Here is a 23,027-nt window from a genome sequence, read left to right on the forward strand (position 1 = left end):
TGTCCTGGCAGCCAAGGAGGAGCAGGGAGACGACTGTGCGGTCCTGGAGCAAGACTGGGGGGGGGGGGGGGAACCTGAGCTCCCTCCATCTTCAAAATCCCAGAGCACTATGAGCTGAATCTGTGTATGACAGGCAGCACCAGCCACGGGGTTTTCAGAGACAGGTTTCTCCCTGGCGTGCGTCTGCAGCCACCCTCTCGTTTAACCTTCCCACCTTGCTCCTTGCTGCTTGCCTCGAGCAGTCCCGCCCCGGCCGGCGTCATTCCTCAGAAGCTGCCCACCAGCGAGCGCGTAGCAGCTGCTGTCACCGAACAAGGAGGGGAATTAATGACTCCTCGCTTGGCTGTTGCGAGCGGCGGTGTGTGAGCTCCCGTGGAACCATTGATTTCCCTTCCCGCTAGCTGGGGGCTGCCGTGTTCACGCTGCAGAAAGCTGCTTTTTGGGTTTTTTTTTTTTTTTTCCTTTGCGAGAGGCGGTGAGGAGACGAGGCTTCCAGGCACGCAGAGCCTCCCCGCCAGCCTGGTGCTTGCTGAGCTGGAAACTCGCTGTTAGCCGGGAGGTGGTTTGATGGAGAGCGCTCCTCTCCCAGGCTGCTGCCGCGCGCCTGTGGCTCACCGGTTCCTGCCGCTCTGCTCGCAGGTACCGAAGCTTTCAGGCATGAGAGGCGACGATGATTCGGTTCAAGCCTCTCGCAGCTGATCCATAACCCCTTGTGACCGAGTCTGAGCTCTGTCTGCGCAGGCCAACATGATGGAAGAGACAGAGCTTCGTCTGCTTTTATTTTAAAGTATCTTTTATTTGCGGTTTATGGTGGGAGGGAAGAAGAATGCCTTTGGCCTGAAGTGTCCCAGGCAGCCCAGGCATAGAGAGGCTGGCTCTGCTGCCGCTGGGGGCTGTCCTGTGTGCCCCCAGCGGAGGCAGCTGCCCAGCCCTACTCCGTCAGCTCCAGGATCTCCGTGTTACCCAGCTCCTCCTGGAGCCTGTCGATGTACTGAACGATCTCTTTGACGCGGTGGCGGTTTCTGTCGATCTCGTTTTGGAGAGCCTGGACAGATTGAAACCAGGCAGTGAACCCCCAGGGTCCCTGGAGCCCGGAGGGCTCCAGCAAAGGTCAAGAAGCACCGTTCCGAGCCGTGTCCCCACCGCTTGGGCCAGACCTGTCTGCGCCCCATCCCCCTGAGCGTGGGGGTCTCTTACCTGCTCTGTCACGGAGGCCTGCCAGCGGTAGGCGTTGCTGAGGATGTCGCTCTCTCGCTTATCAATCTTCCGCAGGCGGATGCTGTGGGACACGTTGGCGGCGTTGACAATGGTGGTGGTGTCCCCGAGAAGCTAGGAGGCAACGTGACCGGATGAGAGGAGGGGGGCGGGCGCGCAGCGAAAGCCTCGGAGCTCGGAATGAGCCGCCCAGGAACTGCAGAAAATCAGCCCTGTGCTTCGGCCGGACAAAGCCCCAGTCCCCAGGAGGAATCCAGGGCTTTACCCTTCGTGAGGATGTGGCTGAGCCTCGCTACGGTGTAACGGGAGTTTTGCACGGGTGGGGAAACTGAGGCAGCAACCCCGGCCTCGCCTGCTGGAGCAGGGAGCGAAGGCCTCGCAGCGCATGGCAGGCCCCTGCGGGCAGCTGGTGTCGAAGCAAGGCTTCGTGTGCTCCAGCGGGCGCGGGAGGTGGAAAACGGCACTTGGAAAGGTCTCTTGCACTGGTGGCATGGGCTGTAAATCTTCATTTTTGGAGAGTCCCAGCTTCTAATCGAAGCAGCGGCTTCCCCTGTGGCTCGAAAGAGGGGGTGGCTTCGCTAAACCGTAATGACTCTTCTCCTGCAGCCAAGTGCAGCTGTTGGACAAATGGAGAGGGTTTCTCTGTGGAGACGGATGGCAGCGAGGCAGAGCGGGTGCAAAGCGACGGTGCGTAACTGCAGCCATCTGCACAGGCCACAAAGCAGGGAGTTTCTCCAGGGGGGCTGAGGGGTCTGGTTTGTGTCTGTCAGCTCTCGATTACCTGCAGTAACGGGGTGTGTGGGGGGGTGCTGGGATAATCTGGACAGAGCAAAACCACTGTGAAGGCAAAACTCGACTCATTTAGCCACTAAACGAAGGAATAACAGAGGCAGAAAGGTCAGCAGCGTCACCGACCGGAGCACTGCAACGATCTTTGTGCTTTCTGAAGGGCTCCTGGGACCTTTGCTATCGCAGCAAGACTGAGGGTGCGGTGGAAGGCTCCGTTTGAAATGTCATGTCCTGCCTCCAGATCAGCTCGTGGGCTGGGCAGCTCCAGGAAGGGCTTTTGAAATCACCGAGGCAAACAGAGCCCCAGTGCAAGGAAGTCAGAGCGGTGTTTGGATTCTCCTGGGGGAGGAGGGAGAATCTGAACACCGTCAGCGAAGAGTGCCTGCTGGGTTGGGGCTGTCTGGAAATCAGCCAGTGAAGTGAGTTGTGCTGGAGGCAGGAAAGAGATAAGGATAAGAAAGAGATAAGATCCTTCCTCAGCACCTCTCCTGGGCTGCTGCCACCAGCTCTGACAGCACCTAGGGAAACCTGCAGTGCAGTTCTCCTCTGTCCTAGTCAGCAGAGATGTCTGGTGACACTGCAAGGGCTGAGGCCTCGTGGGAGGAGGTTACGCTCTGGTTTAGCCATGGCTTTAGCTGTATCGAGCCTCCTGGAAACCCTGTCCCTTCTGAGAAGAGGCTGTGGCCTCCTCTTCTTGCTGCCTCCTTAGCACAGGCGAATATTTTGGCGCCCTCACCATTCGAACGTCATCTGGCAAATCCGCGTCAAGCTCATCCTTGACGGATCTCTCCAGTGCGACGACGCAGATCTCCAGCAGCTTTTCATGGTGACGGTTTTCCAGGTCCCGGCAGCGGGTCGTCGTACAGCAGAGGGTTAAGGAAAAAGCCGACCACACCACTCTTGGAGATTAAATGACCTCCTGCAACTAGAGACTGAGTGTCTGCACAGTGGGCCGCCGCAGGAAAGAGAGCCTGGCTGCTGCCAGAGGCTGCTGCGATGTCGGGATGTAAGCTTCCCGCTCTTCATTGCACGTTGGGGTCTCATCCTCGCTGCCAGGTGTTAGGCAGAACTGAGAGCGGGCCTAGGGTTGCAAAGGGAATGGGAGGAGACCTCCCAGGGTTTAAGCTAAGCTCTGAATACGGTGCAATTATTTGCACCAGGCCAACAGATTTCTCTATTTTGAGTCGTGTAACCTGTCCCTGAAGCACTTTGGTATTCTCATCTCACGTTGTTCCAGAAGACATCAACAGTATAAAAACTTAAGGCCGTTTAAAGAAACTTCAACAAGAATTGTAGGTATTTCATTGGCTGCTGTGGTAAGAATGTACATAGCAAACAGTCTAAAGCAGGGTTGTGTCAAGGCTGTGTGGAGAGGGAAGGAAGGTTCCCAAGGGGGAGAGAGCTGTCCTACAGACTTTCAGCACAGCAGAACTTAGATCCTTTTGTGCTCTCCAGAGTCTCCACAGACAGAAGCTGGGCACCTTAAATGACCATTCTTGCAAAGCCAGGAAAATACCTTTTCTGTTGATTTAAAAAAAAAAAAAACCCTTAAAAAAATCAAATTCAATATTGATGGCTCATTTCTGGATTTAGAGGTGAAATATACTTACATCACTGGCAGATCCAGGCCAACCTACTGTCAAAAGGATATATCCCTTTAACGTTTTCAATGAATGTTGATGCCAGGACAGCAATGTTTCTTTTAAAATCCTTTATTAGTTCCTTAAGAGGGGAAAAAGAGGAAATATTACAATGAAAACTTGCATAAACAAAAAAAGGCGTCAGGGAGTCTAGAAAGAATCTACAACTGATTATAATTTGGACTCACTGCTGTTATTAGCACAGTCAGAAACTGAACTGCCTCAGGCATTAAAAGTGTTCTGAAAATGCTGCAAGATTTCCCTTCCTCCTTCAGGGACAGAAAATTAGAATCAGTTTATGGAGGGAAGCTGACGGAACGGTACCTTCACCCCGTGTCTGGAGGAAGCCAGCTGATCCTTTTCACCCTCAAGTAATGCATGGAGAGTGCTGTATTGCTGTACAATGCCATGCTGCAGTCTCCTTGTGTGCGTGAAGAGCCTCTTGTCAGAAGCATAACCAATGCCTGGGCTTACTGCAGCTTTTGTTTTAGTCCTCAGAAATTAAAATTGCTGCTGCCTCTTCCCTCTCTCAAAAATGGCTGACGGAGAATCTGTGAAGTGTCGCCCTTAAATGTCTCGGTACAACAGTTTAAATCCAGCCACCCCAATCCTGCAAATCCAGAAGGGCGTGCAGGGAGGAACATTTCTGCTCATTCCACCAGCGACTGCAGATATTCAGGATCAATTCAGAAAACACTAAAAGGCACAATCCTGATGCAGCGAGGAATCCATTTTGAGCTGCTGCTTTCCATCAGGCACGGTCACAAAAGTAAACTGCTGCATCTGCTTGCACACAGGCCTCAGCTCCTGCCTGCTGATTTTTAAACAGGTTATTTTTTGGGGTTTTTTTTTTTTTGGTAAATGAAGAGGCATATTAGCAGCCCTGCCCTAGTTTTTGAGGAAAAGTCTGGGGAGAAATAAGGCAGCTATTACACAAGCAAATGCAGTAAGCTGAGCAGGAATGTGTGTAATCGTATTCATAGCAAAGATCAGCTCAGAGAATTCCCCCTCTCGAATCCCAAACCATACCCCATGCTACGCAGCGACTGCTGTGCGCAGACCTATAGAATGACTGAGCGACCTCGAGCCCGTTTCTCTAAAGCCTGGGAAATCGGCTTGGATAGACGTGAAGGGCATAACTGTGCTCTGCTCTGAGAAACAGAGATCTGTTGCGGTGGATCAATGTCCAGGGCCTGAGCTCACCCAGATCAACTCTGAGCAGAGAAAGAATAAGGTGGAGACAAACAAAGCATTAGCCTGACCGGATAAACGTGTGCCCCCTCTTTGTGCAAAGGGCTATTAAACAGAGGGGTGCGGCAATGAAAAAATCACACACACACCCGCACACCCCCCCACGTTCTGGATGTGAGGCTGCACAGGTATGTGCTTGAGACCCTTACCTCCAGCTGGTCAGCTATCCGCATTTCCAAGGTCATGAGTGCTTCTGACAGCTGGAGTATGTCCTCCTCGTACTCGGCTCGTTTAGACTCAGCAATATCATAACTACTGGCATTATGAATCTCATCCAGCCTCTAAACACAGAGATACATAAATTACTTATAGTTTGTGTTCAGCGCTCCATTGCAATTTAATTAACTTGTTACATATGTGAGAAAAGTTCCTGCTGCTGATTAGCTGAAATGAAATGTGATGATTCAGGAAGTCTCCAGATTTACATACTGGGTAGTCAACAGTGCTGAGGTATGCTACTGCGCTAACGATCCGGGGGCAATGCAGTGGAATCGGTGAAAATGCTTCCTCATCCTCCAGTCAGCAGAAGACTTTGCCCCTTCTGTGCTTCCAACTTTGGTTCCTCTTCTTACACATTTCAAGTAAAAAAAAAAACAAAATTAGATTCTTGACATCACTGGCCGGGAAGAAGAGATTAACAATTACTTCGTGGAAAGAAATGCAGGCCTAAATCCTGATCCCCTTCATGTCAAGGAGAATCTTGATTGACTTCCGTAGGGTCAGGATTTAGTATTCTGAATATGGAATACCTATCATTGCCTGCCTTCCTCTTACAGCAAGGATTTATTGCCCTTCAGAATTAAATATTGACGTCAGGTTTGTATCAGACGAGATTTACGATTTCTCGGATCAAAAAAAAAAAAATCCTCTTGTGCTGAGCAATGTATTATTTTCGAGTCTGTTCAAAATAAGTTAACAATCGAACATTAATAGGAGGAAAAAATATATACGTGTTTTAAGATGCCAAATCCACTTGTCCTGAGAGGGAATGGAATGGGCTAAAATAGAGAATTCTGACGAAAACCATTGCCAAGACTTGTGTCTCAAAACGGACTAGCTTACCCAGACGTTGCAGTGTTAAAAAGAGGGAAGGGGAGAGCAAGGTGTCTTCTTTTCTAATGGAAACAAGTTAGGAGGCTCAAAAAGCGCCCTGGCCAGTCAAGCTGCGCTTCTGGGAGCAACAACTTCAAAGTTCAAGGCCTTTAATGCTTCTTCGCTCCTTAACCAACTTCAGAGAGCGGAGTTACTTCACAGGTTACCCAAGCTTACATGAAACAATTACAGGGAGAAAACCAGAAACAGCCCCTAAGAATGGTTTACAGTCTGCTGGGACCTCCGCACCTTTTGAACTCCTCTGGCAACTGAAATGAATGGGGAGACGCTGTTAAAATACAGTGTTCAGTCTGAGCCCGGCTCCTCCGGCACGCACGTGGAAACGGTCACGCTGACCACTGCGTCCTGTTCTTGCAGCTCAATCCGTAGCTGAGCCCCTCGGGCACCGGACAAAGACGAAGGGCCAAAACCTGGCCTCAGCCATGTTTGTTTGGATTGGATTTGGGGGTTTTTTTGTCGCGTGCGTTTGGTTTTTTGTGGGGGTTTTGTGTTGTTTTTTTCAAAATGGAAGATATAGTGGGAATTCAAGTGCAAGTGAAGTGAATGTGCGTCTCAATCTTTGCACGTTGCCTGCTGGGAAGGCTGCAGACTCGTGTCCCGGCTGCAGACTCGTGTCCCAACTGCAGGCTCGTGTCCCAACTGCAGACTCGTGTCCCGGCTGCAGACTCGTGTCCCAACTGCAGACTCGTGTCCCAACTGCAGACTCGTGTCCCGGCTGCAGGCTCGTGTCCCAACTGCAGACTCGTGTCCCGGCTGCAGGCTCGTGTCCCAGCTGCAGACTCGTGTCCCAACTGCAGACTCGTGTCCCAACTGCAGACTCGTGTCCCGGCTGCAGGCTCGTGTCCCGGCTGGAGCCGATGGAGCCAGTTTGCCAGCGTGAGTCAGCAAGTTCAGAGTGACTCAGCAGGCTGCCAGCGTGTGACAAGGCACCGAAATAAAAGTGCCCCGGTTTGCAAAGGGAGCCAGCGCTCGTGACTCTGCCCGGTGTCAGTTGTCAGGGCCTTGCTCTGCTCAGCTGACAGCGTTACCAGGCTTTAGCACCCCCGTTATTTTTTATGTGGAAACAAAATCATGATCCATCTATTATGCGTGGCCAGAAAGGGATGCAGCTAGAAACTACGCCACACAATGGGTGGCTGTAGTTGAGCAGCATGAAAAAAGGTAGTTTCTGCTTTAAAAAAAAGACTAGAAATACATTACAATTTCTTTATCTAATTTTTTTCGTTGAAGTTCTTTGAGCTGTTGACAAAATGAACTGAAGCAGAAAATTACTTGAAAAAAACCTGAATACTCCGCAATCTTCTTTTTCTTCCCCCTTTTTCAATGAAGGAAGAGCTATTGGAGGCCACAAAGAGAAGGGGAGTGGCATTAAATCTGATAAATCTCTCTATTTTAAATCAACGTCATCAAAAATATTTAAACTAAAAGAAAGGTTGAACATTTCCATTTTCTTAAAGACCAGTAACTTTTCTGGATGGCAAAGAAAAAAAAAAAGTAAAAAAAAACCCCACCATGTTTAGCCACTTTTTTTCAGTAAAGCCTTGAAGGACCTTTACCTTGGTGGACAATAAGATAACACGATGACATGTTCATTTTGTGCTATGCCAATTTGCAGTATAAAGGCTGTCAGTGTTCGATGGTTGTGATTTGCCCAAAGGGTTGAAACTTCAATCCCCAAATGCTTTTCCTACATGAAGTATTAAAAAACTTTTGACATTATGTTACTTGATGATACTATGTTAGCTAATATGACATTTTTTCTTGGTCTAGACTTATACTGTAAGAAACACGTAAAGAAAGATCGGTGACTGAGCACTGGAAGAGGTGGCCAGAGAGGCCGTGGAGTCTCCATCCTTGGAGATATTCAAAGACCCTCTGGACAAGGTCCCGGGCAGCCTGCTGTGGGTGGCCCCGCTTGAGCAGGGGGTTTGGACCAGATGACTTCCAGAGGCCCCTTCCAACCCTGTGGACTCTGCCATTAGGGATTAAGTACCAATTTCTATTACAACATTGTAAATCCGGAATCATTATCCTAATTTTAGTGGAGTTACCCTTGTTCTCAGCGAAATTAAAAGCTGGCATAGGATGTAGAGAAGTCAGGTCACAAACACACAGAAGTATAACAACATTACCCTTTTGTTCCGATTTTCAAAGTCTACGATTATCTTCCTGCCTTCTCGCTGGTTGGCTGTTAACGCTTCGTGAAGGCTTTCGTAGAACTCAGAGACTTCAGCTTCTCGTTTTTCGTACTCTCTCAGACCATAGTTAAATAGTTCCTCGCACACTGAGACAAACTCCTTCCTGTACGTGACACCAGAGTCAAGGTATTTTGCTTGTTCGGTGGAGCAACCTGCTATGTTCCTTCTACCTCTGCAAACGTGAGCAACAAGTGACAAGCTACTGTGATGTAAACTCCGTGGGTCTTGCTGGGAGCAGGCTGCCAAGGACTCTGTGGCAGGACTGGGTCACCCCTTCACATTTCGTGCACAGGGTTTTGCTTTCTTAAAGGCATGGGGAAAGCTGTGGCAACTTAAAGGGGAAAAAGGCCTTGAGGGAAAAGAGGAAATACCCACACTTCTCAGACTCTTTCCTGACACGGCAGCAGAATGAAGCGTACAACCCTATCTGTCTTCACAAGTGTGAATACAGTGTCTGCGTAGTTAATAAACACAGGTCTGGAGCCTCCAGCCAGAGCACAGAATAAACTACTGACTTGGTAGCATCGCAAAAATAACGTCAATTTTTCTTCTGCTATTATCTTGGCAATGGAATTGTTTCTAGAGTCTATTGTAGTTAAGCCGTGATGCATTTTTCCCCCAACAGTGCAATGCAATTTTAAGGAAGGTCAAGTTACTGGCCTTGACAATGCTCTATTAATCTGAATGAGAAAAGAAAAATGAAAAAAAAAAGAAGTGTCTGCTTTCTGCTGCCCTGTGTAGGAGCAATGATCAGAAAAAAAGTGCTGGCCTGAAAACTTCACGTTGCCAGCTCTGGCAGGTTGTGAGATATGCGACTCATATCATTCTGATTAGTCTGTTCCTATCTCCTACCACTTCAATTTCAACATGATTTTAGCGACTGCGCTCTTACAATCTAACTGACAGGGATTTATCTTATAGCTCATTTTAAACTTCAAGTGGATTCCAGACTTAAAGAAAGTACAAAGCCTTGATTCTTGAAGGGTCAGAAAAGAAGGCTACCGAAATTGTGTTTGATTCAACTGAAGGAAAAGGAATATGGTAATTACAACGGTGAGAATTTAAAACGCTGGAATCTCATGATCTGTTGGTGATAGAAACGAGTGGTTTTACAAATGGGATGTTTCGAGCTGGGTTGGCCAGCTTGCCAGTGATATAAATCATTTGTTTGTAGCCCTCATATTTCGTAAGATATCTAGCCTTAAAGCTGCAAGTGGTCTCATGTCTTGCAGCGTTTTTTTTGGTTGAACACAGACTGTCTCAGATCTTAGATCAATGTAGCTTTCAGCCCCGGACAAAAGCAACGGATGAAGAGTCCCTGTGGATGCACTTAACTCAAGGCATTACATTTTAGCTCTAGGTATTCTAAACCCGGGAAGGATATGCCTGCAGCAGGTCACCCACTCCAGGGAGGGAAGCCAGTTTGGCAGCGTCTGTATCCTCTGCATACATATTGTCAAAGAGGAACGATCCATTCAGGTACTCCACAAAGGCTGTCTTTGAAGAGAATCAGAGCAATATAAGTAAAATAAAGAGCGCCAACCTGCTGCCAGTCCTCAGGATGTGCCTCTCCTATGAGCACTTCACCACCAGAGGAACACTGGCGCAGGCCCAGCGATACCAACACAACAGGTCTACCAACCAAGGCAGGAAAGCATCCTGCAACTGGAGTGAAAACCATCCTGGTTCACACGTGGCTTTGCTGTTAGAACTTTCTAGCTTAAGGGTAGAAAACACTGTTTATTCTTATAGAAGATATTATTGCATCCAGCCACGCACTGCAAGGCTATTAAGCCTTTCAGATAAGGAGTCAGTGGACTTTGGGGAGGGATGGAGGGAAGAGCTGCAGTTGTCCTCCCTGTCACTTAACTGCTTCCTGCTCTTCAGCTGGTCTGATCTTCTAGAGGTCCTAGAACGCAGAACCAGACCGTAACTGAAAGCACCATTCTGCCTTGGCCTTGGTTTCGGTCTGTTCACAGGACTACAGCGATCTCTGAAAGCCCTGAAGAGTTTAACCATGAAACTAATGAGAGGCATTAACTTAGTGTGAAGGAGAAAAAAAAGTCACTGCTCCATGAAAATGCTAACAGTTCCCTCAGACCTGTAATTTTCTTAATCTCATGTCAGGCTGATAAGATCCTCGGGTATGATTTACTATTTAGCTTTGCAGGGTCTATATCTGTAGTTTCATTGTTCAGCCAAAAGAATTATGTTCCCCCCACGCCATGTGTATTCCACAGCAGTTCCTGTTTTCATTCAAAAGATTAGATTCAGAGATCACAGCGATTAATCCTAGCCTTCCTTTTAGCACAGTCGATGTTAACCTCTCATTAAATCTTCAAGCAGGTAAAAGAGAAGTCAATATGTGTTCTGCTTCTTTCTCCTGAGACGATATACAACCACCCAAAGAAAACATACCTTGTGGTACTCCAGCTCTTTCTGCTTTGCCTGTTTTTCCCCGAGCTGAGCCAGGGCCTGAGCCTCCTCCTGTTCCAACGGCGCAGTAAGATCTTGATACTTTAAGACTGCGCCTTCTCGCTGAGAAGTGCGAACACAGAAAATATTTTCATTAGATGATCCAGCATTGCTCAACAAATCTGAGCATAAGCATTTGATCTTTCTAGAACATGCACCTGAGTGACATCTGCGTCACCATTTCTTTGTGGGCTTTTTATTCAACTACTTAGGAGGTTTCTGGTCCATTCCTCAGCCCAGTTTTGGTGGCATATTACCCTGACTCTGCATTCAAGGCATCTGAGCTGATTCAGTTCCGAGCAACTTTTCTCTCCCCATTTCCTCACCTTTATGGTTGTTGATTCTTTTTTAGCAGGAGGCCCGGTTTTGACTTCTCAAATTTGAGCTCTGATTTGATCAGTGAGTGAATTTAATACGTTTACTAGGGAGGAGAAGGCTCTTCAGAGGAGTGGATGGCAAGGTAGTAGCAGGGGCAAGAACCTAATTAGCTTGAAACTGAAGCTTGACAAACTGAAGTATGCAATTCTATGACATACTGTCTGTATGAGCAGGGACTGAGCTCAATGACCTGGAAAGCTGTTGCAGTCCAATGCAACGAGTAACGTATATTCCAAGTAGAGCTCCTGCTCTGTGCCAAGCCAATTTACAATTAATCGTGTTCTTTGGCTACTAAAAAAAAACCAAACCCAAAAGCAAACTCAAACGAAAAAACCTTTCTGTGTTCCTTCGAGCCCTGGGATCAGAAAGCAGTCCCAAGGGTTACTGGTGCGGATGCACTGTCCTGTTCCCAGAACTCAAGAGCGGGAAGTGCATTCGCTGGTGCCTGCTTGCCTGGGTAGTCTGTCAGCCCCTTACTGACACAAACTGCCCAGCAAGCAGCAGGACCACCAAGGCTCCTTTCCCCTGGATCCATGTCTCAAGACTGATCTCCGAGATGTTCTGATCCCTACGAAGGCTTGCGCTCACACTGCTGCCTCTCTGTGGCAACATTAACCAGGCCCCTCTCCCACACGCAGCTGCTGATTTTCACAAGATCTGTGAAGACATCACGCCTCTGACACCTCTACCTCTCTGTCAGATTTGACAGAATTTGGCCTACAGGTTCGCAGCTGTTAGGTGGAGGCAGAATAAACACTGCGTGTTTCTGTAAGCCTAATTTCTGCAGGGAACCTGCCCTGAATGCTAGAATACTGCTGGCATACCGACAGAGCAAATGCTCTGTAAGATGCTGTTGCCCGGTTTCACAAGCAGGGAATGCAGAAATGCTCACCGTGGTGTCACTCACGAGCTTGAAGTCCAAGTACAGCAGGTCTGGAAGATGAGCCACAACAAAGAGCAAATACTGCTCATCGTCGCAGAGAGGGTTCCCCGTGAGATTCAGCGAGCGTAAGTTTTTAAACCTCCTGAGGTAGATCACCTACGCCGAGGGGAAAGAGATGCTGCACTTCCCAGGGCTGGGGAAACACTCAGCCTTGAAATTCGTGGCTTTTATTACGATTATGTTGCACTACATATCCTGCTCTGCTGCCAAACACAGGCAACATTAAACGATGAGTTTCTGATGCTTTCAGGAAAGGAAATACTTAAACTCGCATTGTGAATAAATAAATGTAGAGTGTAAAGAGAAGGCGGATGGGGTGGACAAATCACGGGTCTTAGGTTGGTAAGCTGCCCTCAAAAGAACCCCGAATAAATCCTAGTCTCCACTCCCTCCTTTTCTCATGTGTAGTTACATATTCCTTCTCTAGCTTTCATGGGAACCAACAGGAATTTTGCCGTGGCTGGTAGCAGTAACAGAACCAGGCCCCCATGAGTCAATAAATTAAAAGAGAAATAGCTCTAGTAAGCACTTAACACCAGGACAGCTTACTGAAACCATAACTTAGACAACAGAGACAGAGAAATCCTGAGGAGAATTTTCTCCTCGAAGGAGAGGCTGGGACACAGCGGCAACTGTCATTTTTAGATTCTTTGATCCTTTGATAGGGAACTTTTGGAAAGACAGGGAGCACTCACATCTTCCAGAGTGGTCAGGTTATTCTGTCCGATGGAGAAAATCTGCAGCTCTTGCAATGTGTCCATGTGCTCGATTTTAGATATTCTGTTATTGTAGAGACTGAGGTCCTGCAGTTTGACAAGGGTATCCAGGCCCTCAATTACTTCAATGTTGTTGAAGGACAAGTCTGGGGAAGAGTTCAGAAATCAAAAGTTTTACAAGCAAAAGTGAAATTATCTCTAGCAGAACGTGCTGATTCAGACCTTGCATTTAGCTTGGTTCTTGATTTAGGAGTTTATGTACAGGATTTTCCTCAGGGGTGTTCAGGGTCCCACAGGAAAGGCTCGGCATTAAGTCATCATTCCTTCACATCTCCTCCTTGCAAGTGTCCATGCAACTTTTAAATGGGAGGAACAGTTGAAGGCAGAGTCCACATACACAACTCGAAAACGATTTCTGCCTTAAGGGGGAAACCCAAAATACAGGAAAAAAGGTGGGGAAGTGCCCTAAAAGGGGGGTATTTCTGTGACAAAAGGGGGGTATTTCTGTGACAAAAGGGGGGTATTTCTGTGACAAAATGGGGGTATTTCTATCACAAAAGGGGATATTTCTGTGACAAAAGGGGGATATTTCTATGACAAAAGGGGGGTATTTCTCCCTGCCTTGTTTCTCAGCAGACTCTTGCCTGCCACACCAATGCCCACTGTCATGGTCATTCCCACAAGACTGACCTATGCCAGTCCCATGCTCACTATCACCCTCTTGTCAAGCGAGGTATGCGAAGGCTGACTGATTGTAGCTAGTTCACTCACGGATATCCTGCCAGGACATCTATCCTAACACCTACATTCATCATGACTAAGGGCAGAATTTGCCCTCAGGCCAGTACCGGTGCGGTTCAGGAGCCCAAAGACAGTTGATGAGGTTACCAGCTCCCTGCATCACCCCAGCCCCTTGCATCAGCCCAGCCCCTGGCTGGCCAAGACACTCATGCAGCAGCTGCTGAACCACTGCGGCCTTTGGGCAAAGGAACCCCCGTGCGTGGGCTTCAAACCGCTCTGCTCACAGGGTGGTGACCAGCTGGGGATTCACGAGGGCGTTAGTCATCGGGCAGCAGGACGGTGCAGACAATTGGGCAGAAGAACCCGCTAGACACTTCATGGTGGGCTTATGAACCGAAGGCCTGGGCGGAAGAACACATTAGACCTTTCAAGATGGGCTTATGAACCGAAGGCCTAGGCGGAAGAACACGTTAGACCTTTCAAGATGGGCTTATGAACCGAAGGCCTGCGTGCTGTTTTCAAAGACGGCTGAGGATATATTTACAACATAGCTGCAGTTCCCAGCGAACGCTCCGAGCCACGAATCTGTGGCAGCAAGCTCAGATCTGCCCGGCAGCCAAACCCGCACTGCTGTGAGATGCTGCTATCAGCATCCTGAGCTTTTAGTTAGAAGTAGCCACATAAGACTACGAGGACGGGCACTTGTTGGGACAACGATGACGACAAGCCCTTAAGTATATAGGGGTAAAGACAGTGGGTCCTAGGATCTGAAATACCTGTGTTAGCTTTGAAAACACAATACAGGCTTCTAAATCACAGAGGTGTTTCCATAAATATTTCCGAAAGTCACCTCCAAATACAAGTACGAACCCTGGAAACAACCCTGAAAGCTCAGCTTCCTGTTCCTGCCACACCAAACGTATTAAAACCAGTTTTTAAACATTTGAAGGAATTGTTTTGCAGCTCTGGTATTCAGGCATTTTGACACTTGACAGTCAAATGAGGAAACCCACAGAGAGCTGACAGCCTTCCCTGGGAAAGCTCCTATCAGTCGTCTTCGAGAAGGACTGCGACATCCTGGCTTTATCGCAGACTGCTTTGCTCCTGTGAAAGCATCCGACCCCATATCCCTGTGTCTTACCGAGCCATACAAGGTGAACCAGACTCTCCAGACCTTCTATCTTCTCGATGATGTTGTTGTCCAGCTGCAGTTTAGTCAGATTCTCAAGCTGCCACAGATTATCAATCTGCAGGATATCTAAAGCCACAGGAAAAAAAAAAAAAAAAGAAAATGACTTTTCAGGCGAGGCAGCTGTCGGTTTAGTGGACACGCTATCTTGCGCAAGGAAAACATGCCCAGTCTTACCTCCAAAATGATTTTCAGCAGATTACGATAGCGTATGATGACTGCCCTAGAGAGCTGAGAGGTCCACTGGCTGGGCGAGATTTCAGTGAAGCAGCCCAGTTAACCCCGGTGTCCTGCACCAGCGCACACTGCTCATCAGCGATGCCAACGAGCCGCTGAGGGGATGCTGACTACGGCCCTGCAGTCAAGGCTGACTTTATGAACCCACGACTAGGAGGCCTTGACCTTCATTTTCCTTTCCAGCTCCAAGAGGGGGAGGTTTGGGATGAGGCTTTGCTGTTCTCCGCATTTGCAGGCTAGCGGTGGCCAGCCGCTGCTTTTGTAAATCACTCTCCTGCTCCTGGGATTCTCACCACAGGAGAGCAAGTGGGGGTCTACTCTTTCTGTGAAGGCTGCAGTTTAGAACTAATCAATATCCCTGCATTTAGCTTTCTCCAAAAACAGAATCACAAGGACAGGCCGTACAGCAAAACATTAGGACCAAGGTGATGGAAAATACAAAACGTTCTCACTCCCAATACTCTTTCCCCGCCTGCAAAGGCTTCCCAGAAGATTTCATTAGCTGCTCTGCCGCTATTGTTTCGTGAGTGCAGAGTAAAGCAGGACTTGCAAGCGCAAAATACTCACACAGTTCTGTATTTTGTGTTTGCAAACAAACACACGCAGGATCAGGTAACAGGGATCTGTCCTAAGGAACTCAGCTAATACACACATTATTTTACTGGAGCACGCAGCGAAGAATCAAAAGCAGTTTTTTGCCCATGAAGTTACATACCCCCAAAATACTCAAATATTGAGCCAAATGTTCTTTCCTTCCATTTTTTGAATGCAAGTTTATGACTGGTTTGACAGGAAGAGGCAAGCTGCGATAATGCTATGGGTGACCAGAGGAAGCCACCGAATTGGACTGTAATCACCGTAATCTACCAAATAGCTCTCACATAATCACCAGCGATGGCAGCGCCTGCCCAGGGTTTGATTTGTCCACGTACAGAAGGGCCCAATAGGCCCGTGGCCTGTAGGTGTCACCACAATATAAATGTTAAATAAGAATAGCAGTGACAATAATAGCATCAAGTTAAGCAGCTTTAACGTTACCCATCAGTGAAAGCACACAGCTCGCTCTGATGAAGCTACTTCACGCAGGTATGACTGAAAATGGAAGTCCAGATGTTACTTTTCACATAACAAATCCAAGCTAATCATGACTGTTTCACTGCCAGTTAGCTGCTCCATGCTTCATTCTATTACCCCCCGACAAAACAAGAAGGAAAAAAAAAGTACATATTCTGATACTCACTGCTAAAACTAAGCTGTAGCTCTGTCACATCCTTAAAGTTAATACTTTCCCTTTTGGCAAGTTTTCTTATGTCCTCTGGACACTGCTCTTCCACGGCTTTCTGAACCATTTCATCATCAATAACGTTTGGCTCGATGCTATTGTAGAACTGACTCATTTTCAGACAAGATCAGCCTTAAAGGACAGAAAAGAAAAATAAATAAAATCACTGCCTGGCTACTATTTCCAACATCCATTGAACAGGCAGGACAGTTCCAAGGAATTAAGAGCTCAGCTGAGCATTGGGAAGATCTAACACCTCACAGCTGATATCACAGACTTGACTTTTATCACGAAGTCACCGATGCGACTGTAGCACAGCCTTACAGCCCCAGCGCTGTAAAATGGCCAGGCACAATCACTGCACACCACGTTTGAGTGTTTTCCATGAAGAATGCCAGAATTTTGGCCAGATAAATAGATCAGGAAGGGAGGCCCTGTGCAGCACCTACGAACAGCAATAGTCCCTCGCATGGCAATCGCCTGTGGCTGAAATCCATCTTCAATGAAGAGGGCGTATTCCAGGCTCTCTGTACCAGTTAATCTTGTTTTAAAAGGTAAGTTTCTTATTATCATAGAATCGTCACAGAATACCAGGTTGGAAGGGACCTCAAGGACCATCTGGTCCAGCTTTTCTTGGCAAAAGCACGTTCTAGACAAGATGGCCCAGCACCCTGTCCAGCCAATCGTAAAAGTGCCCAATATTGGAGACCATCACTTCCCTGGGGAGATTATTCCCACGGCTGAGTGTTCTCACTGTGAAAAATTTTCCTCTTGTGTCCAAGCAGGATGTCCCCAGGAGTAACTTGTGTCCATTATGTGATGCCTTGTAAAAACAGGGAAGTTTGATTTCTAGAGTAAGAGGCATGTATTTATAGCATAGAAAAACTAACAGCAGCACTTCACTAAATATTAAACACCAACATCATGATAAAAGTGAAAATAAATTTGAGGAAGGAGGAAAGTTTATAAACAGTAACAGCAATTTTCTGAAGAAGGCACGTAGCGCAGATCCATAGCAAAGGCTGTCCAGTTCAGTCCAGATATGGTACTGCGCACAAACACCTTGACTTTGGGAACCAGGCAATTCTGTCACTCAAAACTTTCTGTTCTGGCTTTGTCATTTAAATATCCCTCATGTTGCCCAGGAGGCAATGAGGCTACTTATCTTTCTAGAACTGTGCACAGCTAATGAATTAGTGTGAAGGACTTGAATAGTCAAACTTTTGCTTGTGCAAGATGTCCATAATTATGGAAGAATTTTTAGTGTAGGAGGACAGGAAGGATAAACATCTGGGTTTAGAGAGTTCTCGCTTCATCACGGCTTTTAATTAACAAACCAAACGTCTCTATGGCTGTGCTCAGTACAGACCGAGGAGCAGCAGGTTCTGGGTTTATTCCTCCTTGGCCTGCCAGGCTTTCCACTTCCCTTGGATTTGCCCATCACCTTTGTCAGTGTCGGTTCCACAGAGCTCATGACACCCCGAGGTCAGCCCCTCACTGCACCCAGTGAGGGGGGGGGGTGGGGGGGGTGGCAGTGCGAGCAGCGGCTCGGTCACCCAGACAAGAAGCTGCTGCTCAAAGCCAGCCGGAGCCCAGGCCTGGGGGGCAGCGCCACGGCCCTGACACCCCCCGGGGACCCTGACGCTGCGTGTCAGGGTGGCTCTGACCCAGGTGGGCTGCCGCCTTCCCCCCCGGGACCCACCCAGGCCTCGAGGCCGGCCCCTCAGGCCTCTAGCCCCTCAAGGCTCCAGGCCCGCTCCGCGGCCCCGGTACGCGGCCCGGCCCCCACCTGCACCTCGGCCCCGGCTGCTAAGGAAGCCCAAGCGCGTTGCTAAGGGCGGCCACGTGACAGGCTCAGCCGCCAATGGTCAGGGGGTGGGTGGGAAGGCTGGCTGCTAATCAGAGCGCGAGAAATCCGTGTCAACCAATCAGCGCCGGCACCGTGCCCTCGGGGCGGGAGGGGGCTCGTATGATTGACGTTACTATTACCCAATAATATTACAGAATAGTTTGGCCGTTGCCCAATGGGGAATGGCAGCAGCGCTATCCCTGCTGTCCATCAACCGGAGGGCGTGGAAAGGACCGGGACTACCGCGGGGGCGGGCCCCTCGCTTGACAGTGATGGGCATGCTCTTTAACCTATGACGCCACGGGGCGTCTAGCCGCCACCCAATCGAATGCAAGGAGGCGGGCCACGCTTGGCAGAACAAGCTGCGGTTGGTGTGCACGGGTGCCAGTCAGGCCGGGGTGGGGGAGGGAGGGGGCCGCCGGGCCGCTGTTTGTTGTCATCCCAAGATGGAGTTTCTGCTGGGGAACCCGTTCAGCACCCCGGTGGGGCAGAGCCTCGGTAAGGCGGCCCGGGGGGTGCAGGGGGCTCCGGGAGGGCCTGGAGAGCCAGCGGGGCCTCTGGAGGGGGTGGCGGGCTCCAGGCAGCGGGGGGCTCTGGAGGCAGCGGGGGGCTCTGGAGGCAGCGGGGGGCTTTAGGGGTCGGTGAGGTGCTGTGGAGGGGGTGGGGGGGTCTGTGAGGGCCCGCGGGGGGCTCTGGAGCCAGTGGGGGGTGGGCTGTGGGGCGAAGCGGACGTCTGTGGGGGTTGTGGGGATCTCTGGGGGTTAATGGAGGGCTCTGGAGGCCGTGAGGCGTCTGTGGGGGCTGGTGGGGGGCTCTGGAGGTGTGGGAGGGCCTCTGGGGGTAGCAGGGGTTTCAGGTTTGGTGGGGCTCTGGAGGTGGTGGGGAGTTTTGAGCTTGGTGGGTGCTGTAGGCCTTAGTGGGGGTCTCTGGGGGTCAGTGCGGGTCGTGGAGGGCTCTGTGGGCTGCAGAGGGCTGGGGGGGGGGGGGGGATGGCTAGTGGTGGCTTTGGGCAGGCGGTTTGCCGTGAGGAGGGGGCGACTCTAAGATGGTTGATGGGTGAAGGAAAGTTGTTGCGTCCCCCAGCTCCTTTTCCTGCACGTGAGCACCTTGTTACAGGGCAACCCTGTCGTTCAGCCGCCTTTTTCCCAAAGTGTTGAAACCTCCCTGGACCCGTACACATGCAGGTGACGTGGTTTAGAGATACGAGTGCGTGCTCGGTTTTCGGGCCGGAGCTTGAATTGTGGGTTTGCTAATGCTTCGGTGACAGTGGGCAGGTTATTTTGCATGTGCTCTGACTGCACAGCTAGCCAAGGCCTTCCTGGGTTGCTGTGTCTACTCCCTCCCTCCCACAGATGTGTTCCCTCTCAACTGTGGCAAGTCTGGTTTCGGTCTGGGTTGCCATAGCCAGGGCCACGGGAGAAAGCCTGGGCGCCGCTTCTGCAGAGTCTGATAACTTGCCTGTGGTTGGGTGGGCTGTCATCGCCTCCTCCTTGCTTCTCTTAGGCCCTGAAGCTAGACAAGGTCTCTCACATTGTGGTGGGAAAGAATAACAGACTGGCTTGGCTTCCTGCAGTGTGGGGACCGTGGCACGTGGTCCCAGAAGCCAAGGTGATGTTGAGCTGAATGCGCTTGCCTAGCAGCCCTCTCTAGTGAAACCATGCTCGTAGTTTCCTTGATTGGTTTCGTAAGCAAACAGTGATTCGAATGCCTTGTTTAGAGGTTATAGATAGTATAAGCTACGTGTAGTCCAGTCTATAGCTATTCTACGTTGATTTATGGAATGATGGAAGATTTATATCTTTGGAAATTAAAGAGGGAAAAGCTTGCAGAGTACCTGGTTGTGGCCTTAAAACCCAGAAGTTCTTTTACGACAGTCGCTCAGCCACACGTGCAGAGACCTCCCCTCCTTGTAGAGCTTTTACCCCTTAAGTGGGTAAGTCTCGCACTGTGCTTTGAAGATGGCTGGACTCTTGCTTTGTCAGACTATATGGAGCATATGTATAGCTTGCTGTTTTTCTTTAGCCATCTGGGGTGTTTATTTCTTCTGCTTAGGGAGAGAAGTACCGAGAGTTGGAGGATAATAACGAGAACACTGAAAGTTAAACATGATTTTAACGGGAATTTGCTTTGTTGTGTTTGGCCATCTGACCACATCTGCCAGGACAGCTGGCTGCTTTGCTGCTTGGACAAGCCTTCTACAATGCGCCTTGTTAAGGGAAGGCAATAATTTCTCCTCTATTTGTTGTCAGATTCTTTTAGCGTCAGTAAGTGGTTTAAAGGGGCTTCCTTAAGACTTAAGAATTGGTGGGGGAGGTTAGCAGTAAAATCTGCTTTTCTGGCCTTCTGCCTTTCTGACTGTGGCGTGCAAAGATTTTCGTAGCTCTTGCGTCCCCTTGCTCTCTTTGAATGAGCTGCCAACTTAGAGGCTTCGAGCACAAAGCTCTGGAGCAGCTGCTTTCATCAGATAAGGTTAGGTGTGTGTGTAGGGGGGCTTATCATGCAACTTCCCTTAATGCAGAATTCAGCTGCGCTTGTAAGAATGTTTTTTTTTTCATCCCCGAGGGGAAGAGCGAGCTGCAGATTTTATTTTGGAAGAAAAAAATTGTCTGCCTCTCCTATCACTGCCAGTTATCCCTTTCTGAGACAACAGTAAAACAAAAGCATGCCTTGTTCTCACGCGGTGCTATTTGCCCAGTGTTTCCACAGTTTGTTTTTTTTCAATGAGCTTGTGGAATATAATTTTCACTTATGTTTCTCTTCATTCTTTAAAAGAAACTGAATAATTTTGTATTTCTGTTTAAACATATTGTGTTGAACACAGTTGTGATGTTTTCAAGCAAGGCCTAACACTCACCATAAGGGAGAAGTGTGGAAAATTATGTAGGTCCATCAGCACACCAAGAATGCACGTTCTCTGCCAGGAAGTAGCAGTGGTTCACATGAAGATTTAATTAGGGCTAGACAATGTCTTCAGACAAATGCCAGGTCTGAAAGAACAAAGATGTCAGGGAAGGTTTGGGGAGAGCTGAGAGAGGTAATACAAGAGATTTTCTCTTTTCTCCTTCTCTTTATCTGGATAATGTCTGAAGCTAGACAGGCTTTTTATGTTAACTCTTTTGCTTAATGTGGGAAAGTAATGCTAGGATGAGCTCAGAGGATTTGTAATGGAGATGGATAGAGTCTCCTGCTTCTAAAGTGCCAGTTTAAATGGCAGCCAGGTTCCTCATCGCTGAAAGCTACCTGGCTTTTGGACTGGCTTATATGGTAGCCTCTATTGAGTTTCCAGCGGTCACGTAACAGAAACTGTATAAACCATCACCATGGCTACTAATTACAAACCTCACTTAATTTTCCTGTAATACTTTGAGTGATCTGTGGACACTGAACTGTGCTTATGTCTCTAGCAAGGTCCTCTCTTGAGCGGAGGAGGTGGTTTGCAACAGGGCTGGTGTGTGGAAGGCAGGCAGCTGCTGCGGTGTGCCTGGGAGGTTCCTGAACTTCAAACCCCTGTTTTGCTCGTTCCCTGTTGAAATGCAACCCGGAGGTTGCAGTGAAGGGCGGTAACTTCGCCATTTTACGTAGGGGATAAAAATCTTACCCGGGATGATGTGGCAGAACCCGTTACTTCTCAAAGGCTTTGTGAGCAAACGGTGCTTTTCAGCGTCTCGCAGGACTTGGAATTCTTCATGGTCCCTTCAGTCCTTCGCAGTGTCGCTTTTGGTGGTGGTCAGTGGTTCCTAGCAGACCCCCTTGGGCAGATCCCTGAGCAGGGGTTGTGTGTGGAGGCTGATGTGCTGCTGGGGCTTTTAACCGGTGTTGCGTGCTCGGCACCCAGTGAATCCCGCAGCCGTCGGCGATGCTGGACGAGGAGCCCTGGGGGGCACCGGAGCTCTCGCTGGCAGCTTGTGCTGCGCGGCACCGGCCAGGTCCGTGCCACCAGCCCCGGAGAAGGTCTTTGTGGAAGCTGGCAAGAGTCTCGAGGGTGGAACTGGGTGCTGTGGGTTTCGTGGGCTGCCGAGTACGTCGGGGCTGATGAGATCCTTTGTGGCACTGGGTGTTGGCCTGTTTCTTGTCTCAATTGTTTATTTTTTCCAGTTAGTGCTGTAAATACGATAGACTAGATCCTTAGAGGAGGACTATTTTGAAGAATACTCCTGACCAGTGAGGAGAAGTACGGGAAGGTGTGTAGTAAAATGGCGAAGACAGACTGCTTGCTGTCGGGAGAGGGGCTGGCCTGGGGGGAAAAGCCGCAATTTACAGTAGCGGGAATTTGCCTTGAGAGTCAACATCCTGCCATAAATTGCGTTTTTATCTTTCTTTGTTTGAGGGAGCCATCTTTAAAGTGTCACCACTCTATTCAAGGTTATTAGAACAAACACCTTTACCGTAGGTTAGCAAAAATGTCTTAGAAGATTAAAGCTGATTGAATTACAAGAATGTGGAGTACTGGTGACTTTTTTTTTTTGCTCATTCTACTTATTTGATATAGACCATATGGCTCACACATGAGGACACAGGAAAACCAGTTATATTTTGTAGTAGGTTTTTGGGTTGTTTTATTGTTGTTTTTTTTTTTATTTTATTTTACTCTGGAGACTTTGCCGTCGCTTCAGGAGAGTGTTTATTTGTTTCAATCCAAACCAAGTCTTGCTGCTGGGCACCCCCCCCCCCCCCCCCCAGCTCCCTCAGGTGCGAAGGGCTGAGCTGGAGCAGCGATGTGTGAAATGGGCTCCTCGCCGGGTGATGGACGGGAGCATCGAGGTCCGTTTGGGTGAGGGCTCTGGTCAGGGCTGTGTGGGCTGCTGAAGTCAGCCGTTCTTGCTGCAGCCTGAAGTCTGCTTGACTCGCAGCCAAAGACCTCCAGGGAGAGAGGTCCAGCACCTGAGTTAAATGCACAGAGACCTGGAAGTTAAATTTTAACAATATAGTAGAAATGAAGGTGTCCTGCATAACTGGGGGTGGGGCTGTTGACCTGGTTGACATTCCGGGTCGCTGTCGGCGAAGGGAGGTT

At 49.0% G+C, this 23,027-nt stretch overlaps 2 protein-coding genes across 3 annotated transcripts in view; one reads left to right on the plus strand and one right to left on the minus strand.

Annotated features, from left to right (window-relative positions):
- Positions 1-931: 931 nt before the first annotated feature.
- Positions 932-16,282, minus strand: DRC3 (dynein regulatory complex subunit 3). The gene is made up of 12 exons (XM_009957332.2): positions 16,126-16,282; positions 14,601-14,717; positions 12,698-12,864; positions 11,952-12,098; positions 10,625-10,744; positions 9,591-9,703; positions 8,141-8,315; positions 5,045-5,176; positions 3,656-3,726; positions 2,741-2,864; positions 1,198-1,329; positions 932-1,045 (listed from the first exon to the last, which is right to left on the minus strand). The coding sequence occupies exons 1-12, from the start codon at positions 16,280-16,282 to the stop codon at positions 932-934; spliced, it is 1,569 nt and encodes a 522-aa protein (XP_009955634.1).
- A 2,180-nt stretch (positions 16,283-18,462) lies between these two features.
- TOM1L2 (target of myb1 like 2 membrane trafficking protein) overlaps positions 18,463-23,027 on the plus strand; it is a 53,839-nt gene continuing 49,274 nt past the window's right edge. For both annotated transcript variants that reach the window (XM_086473299.1, XM_086473300.1), the window contains exon 1: positions 18,463-18,514. In XM_086473299.1, the coding sequence (XP_086329425.1) occupies positions 18,463-18,514 (52 nt within the window). The remainder of the gene's footprint in view (positions 18,515-23,027) is intronic.

Source organism: Leptosomus discolor, chromosome 14 (assembly GCF_034619465.1).
Source record: "Leptosomus discolor isolate bLepDis1 chromosome 14, bLepDis1.hap2, whole genome shotgun sequence".
NCBI classification, from domain to species: Eukaryota; Metazoa; Chordata; class Aves; order Leptosomiformes; family Leptosomidae; genus Leptosomus; species Leptosomus discolor.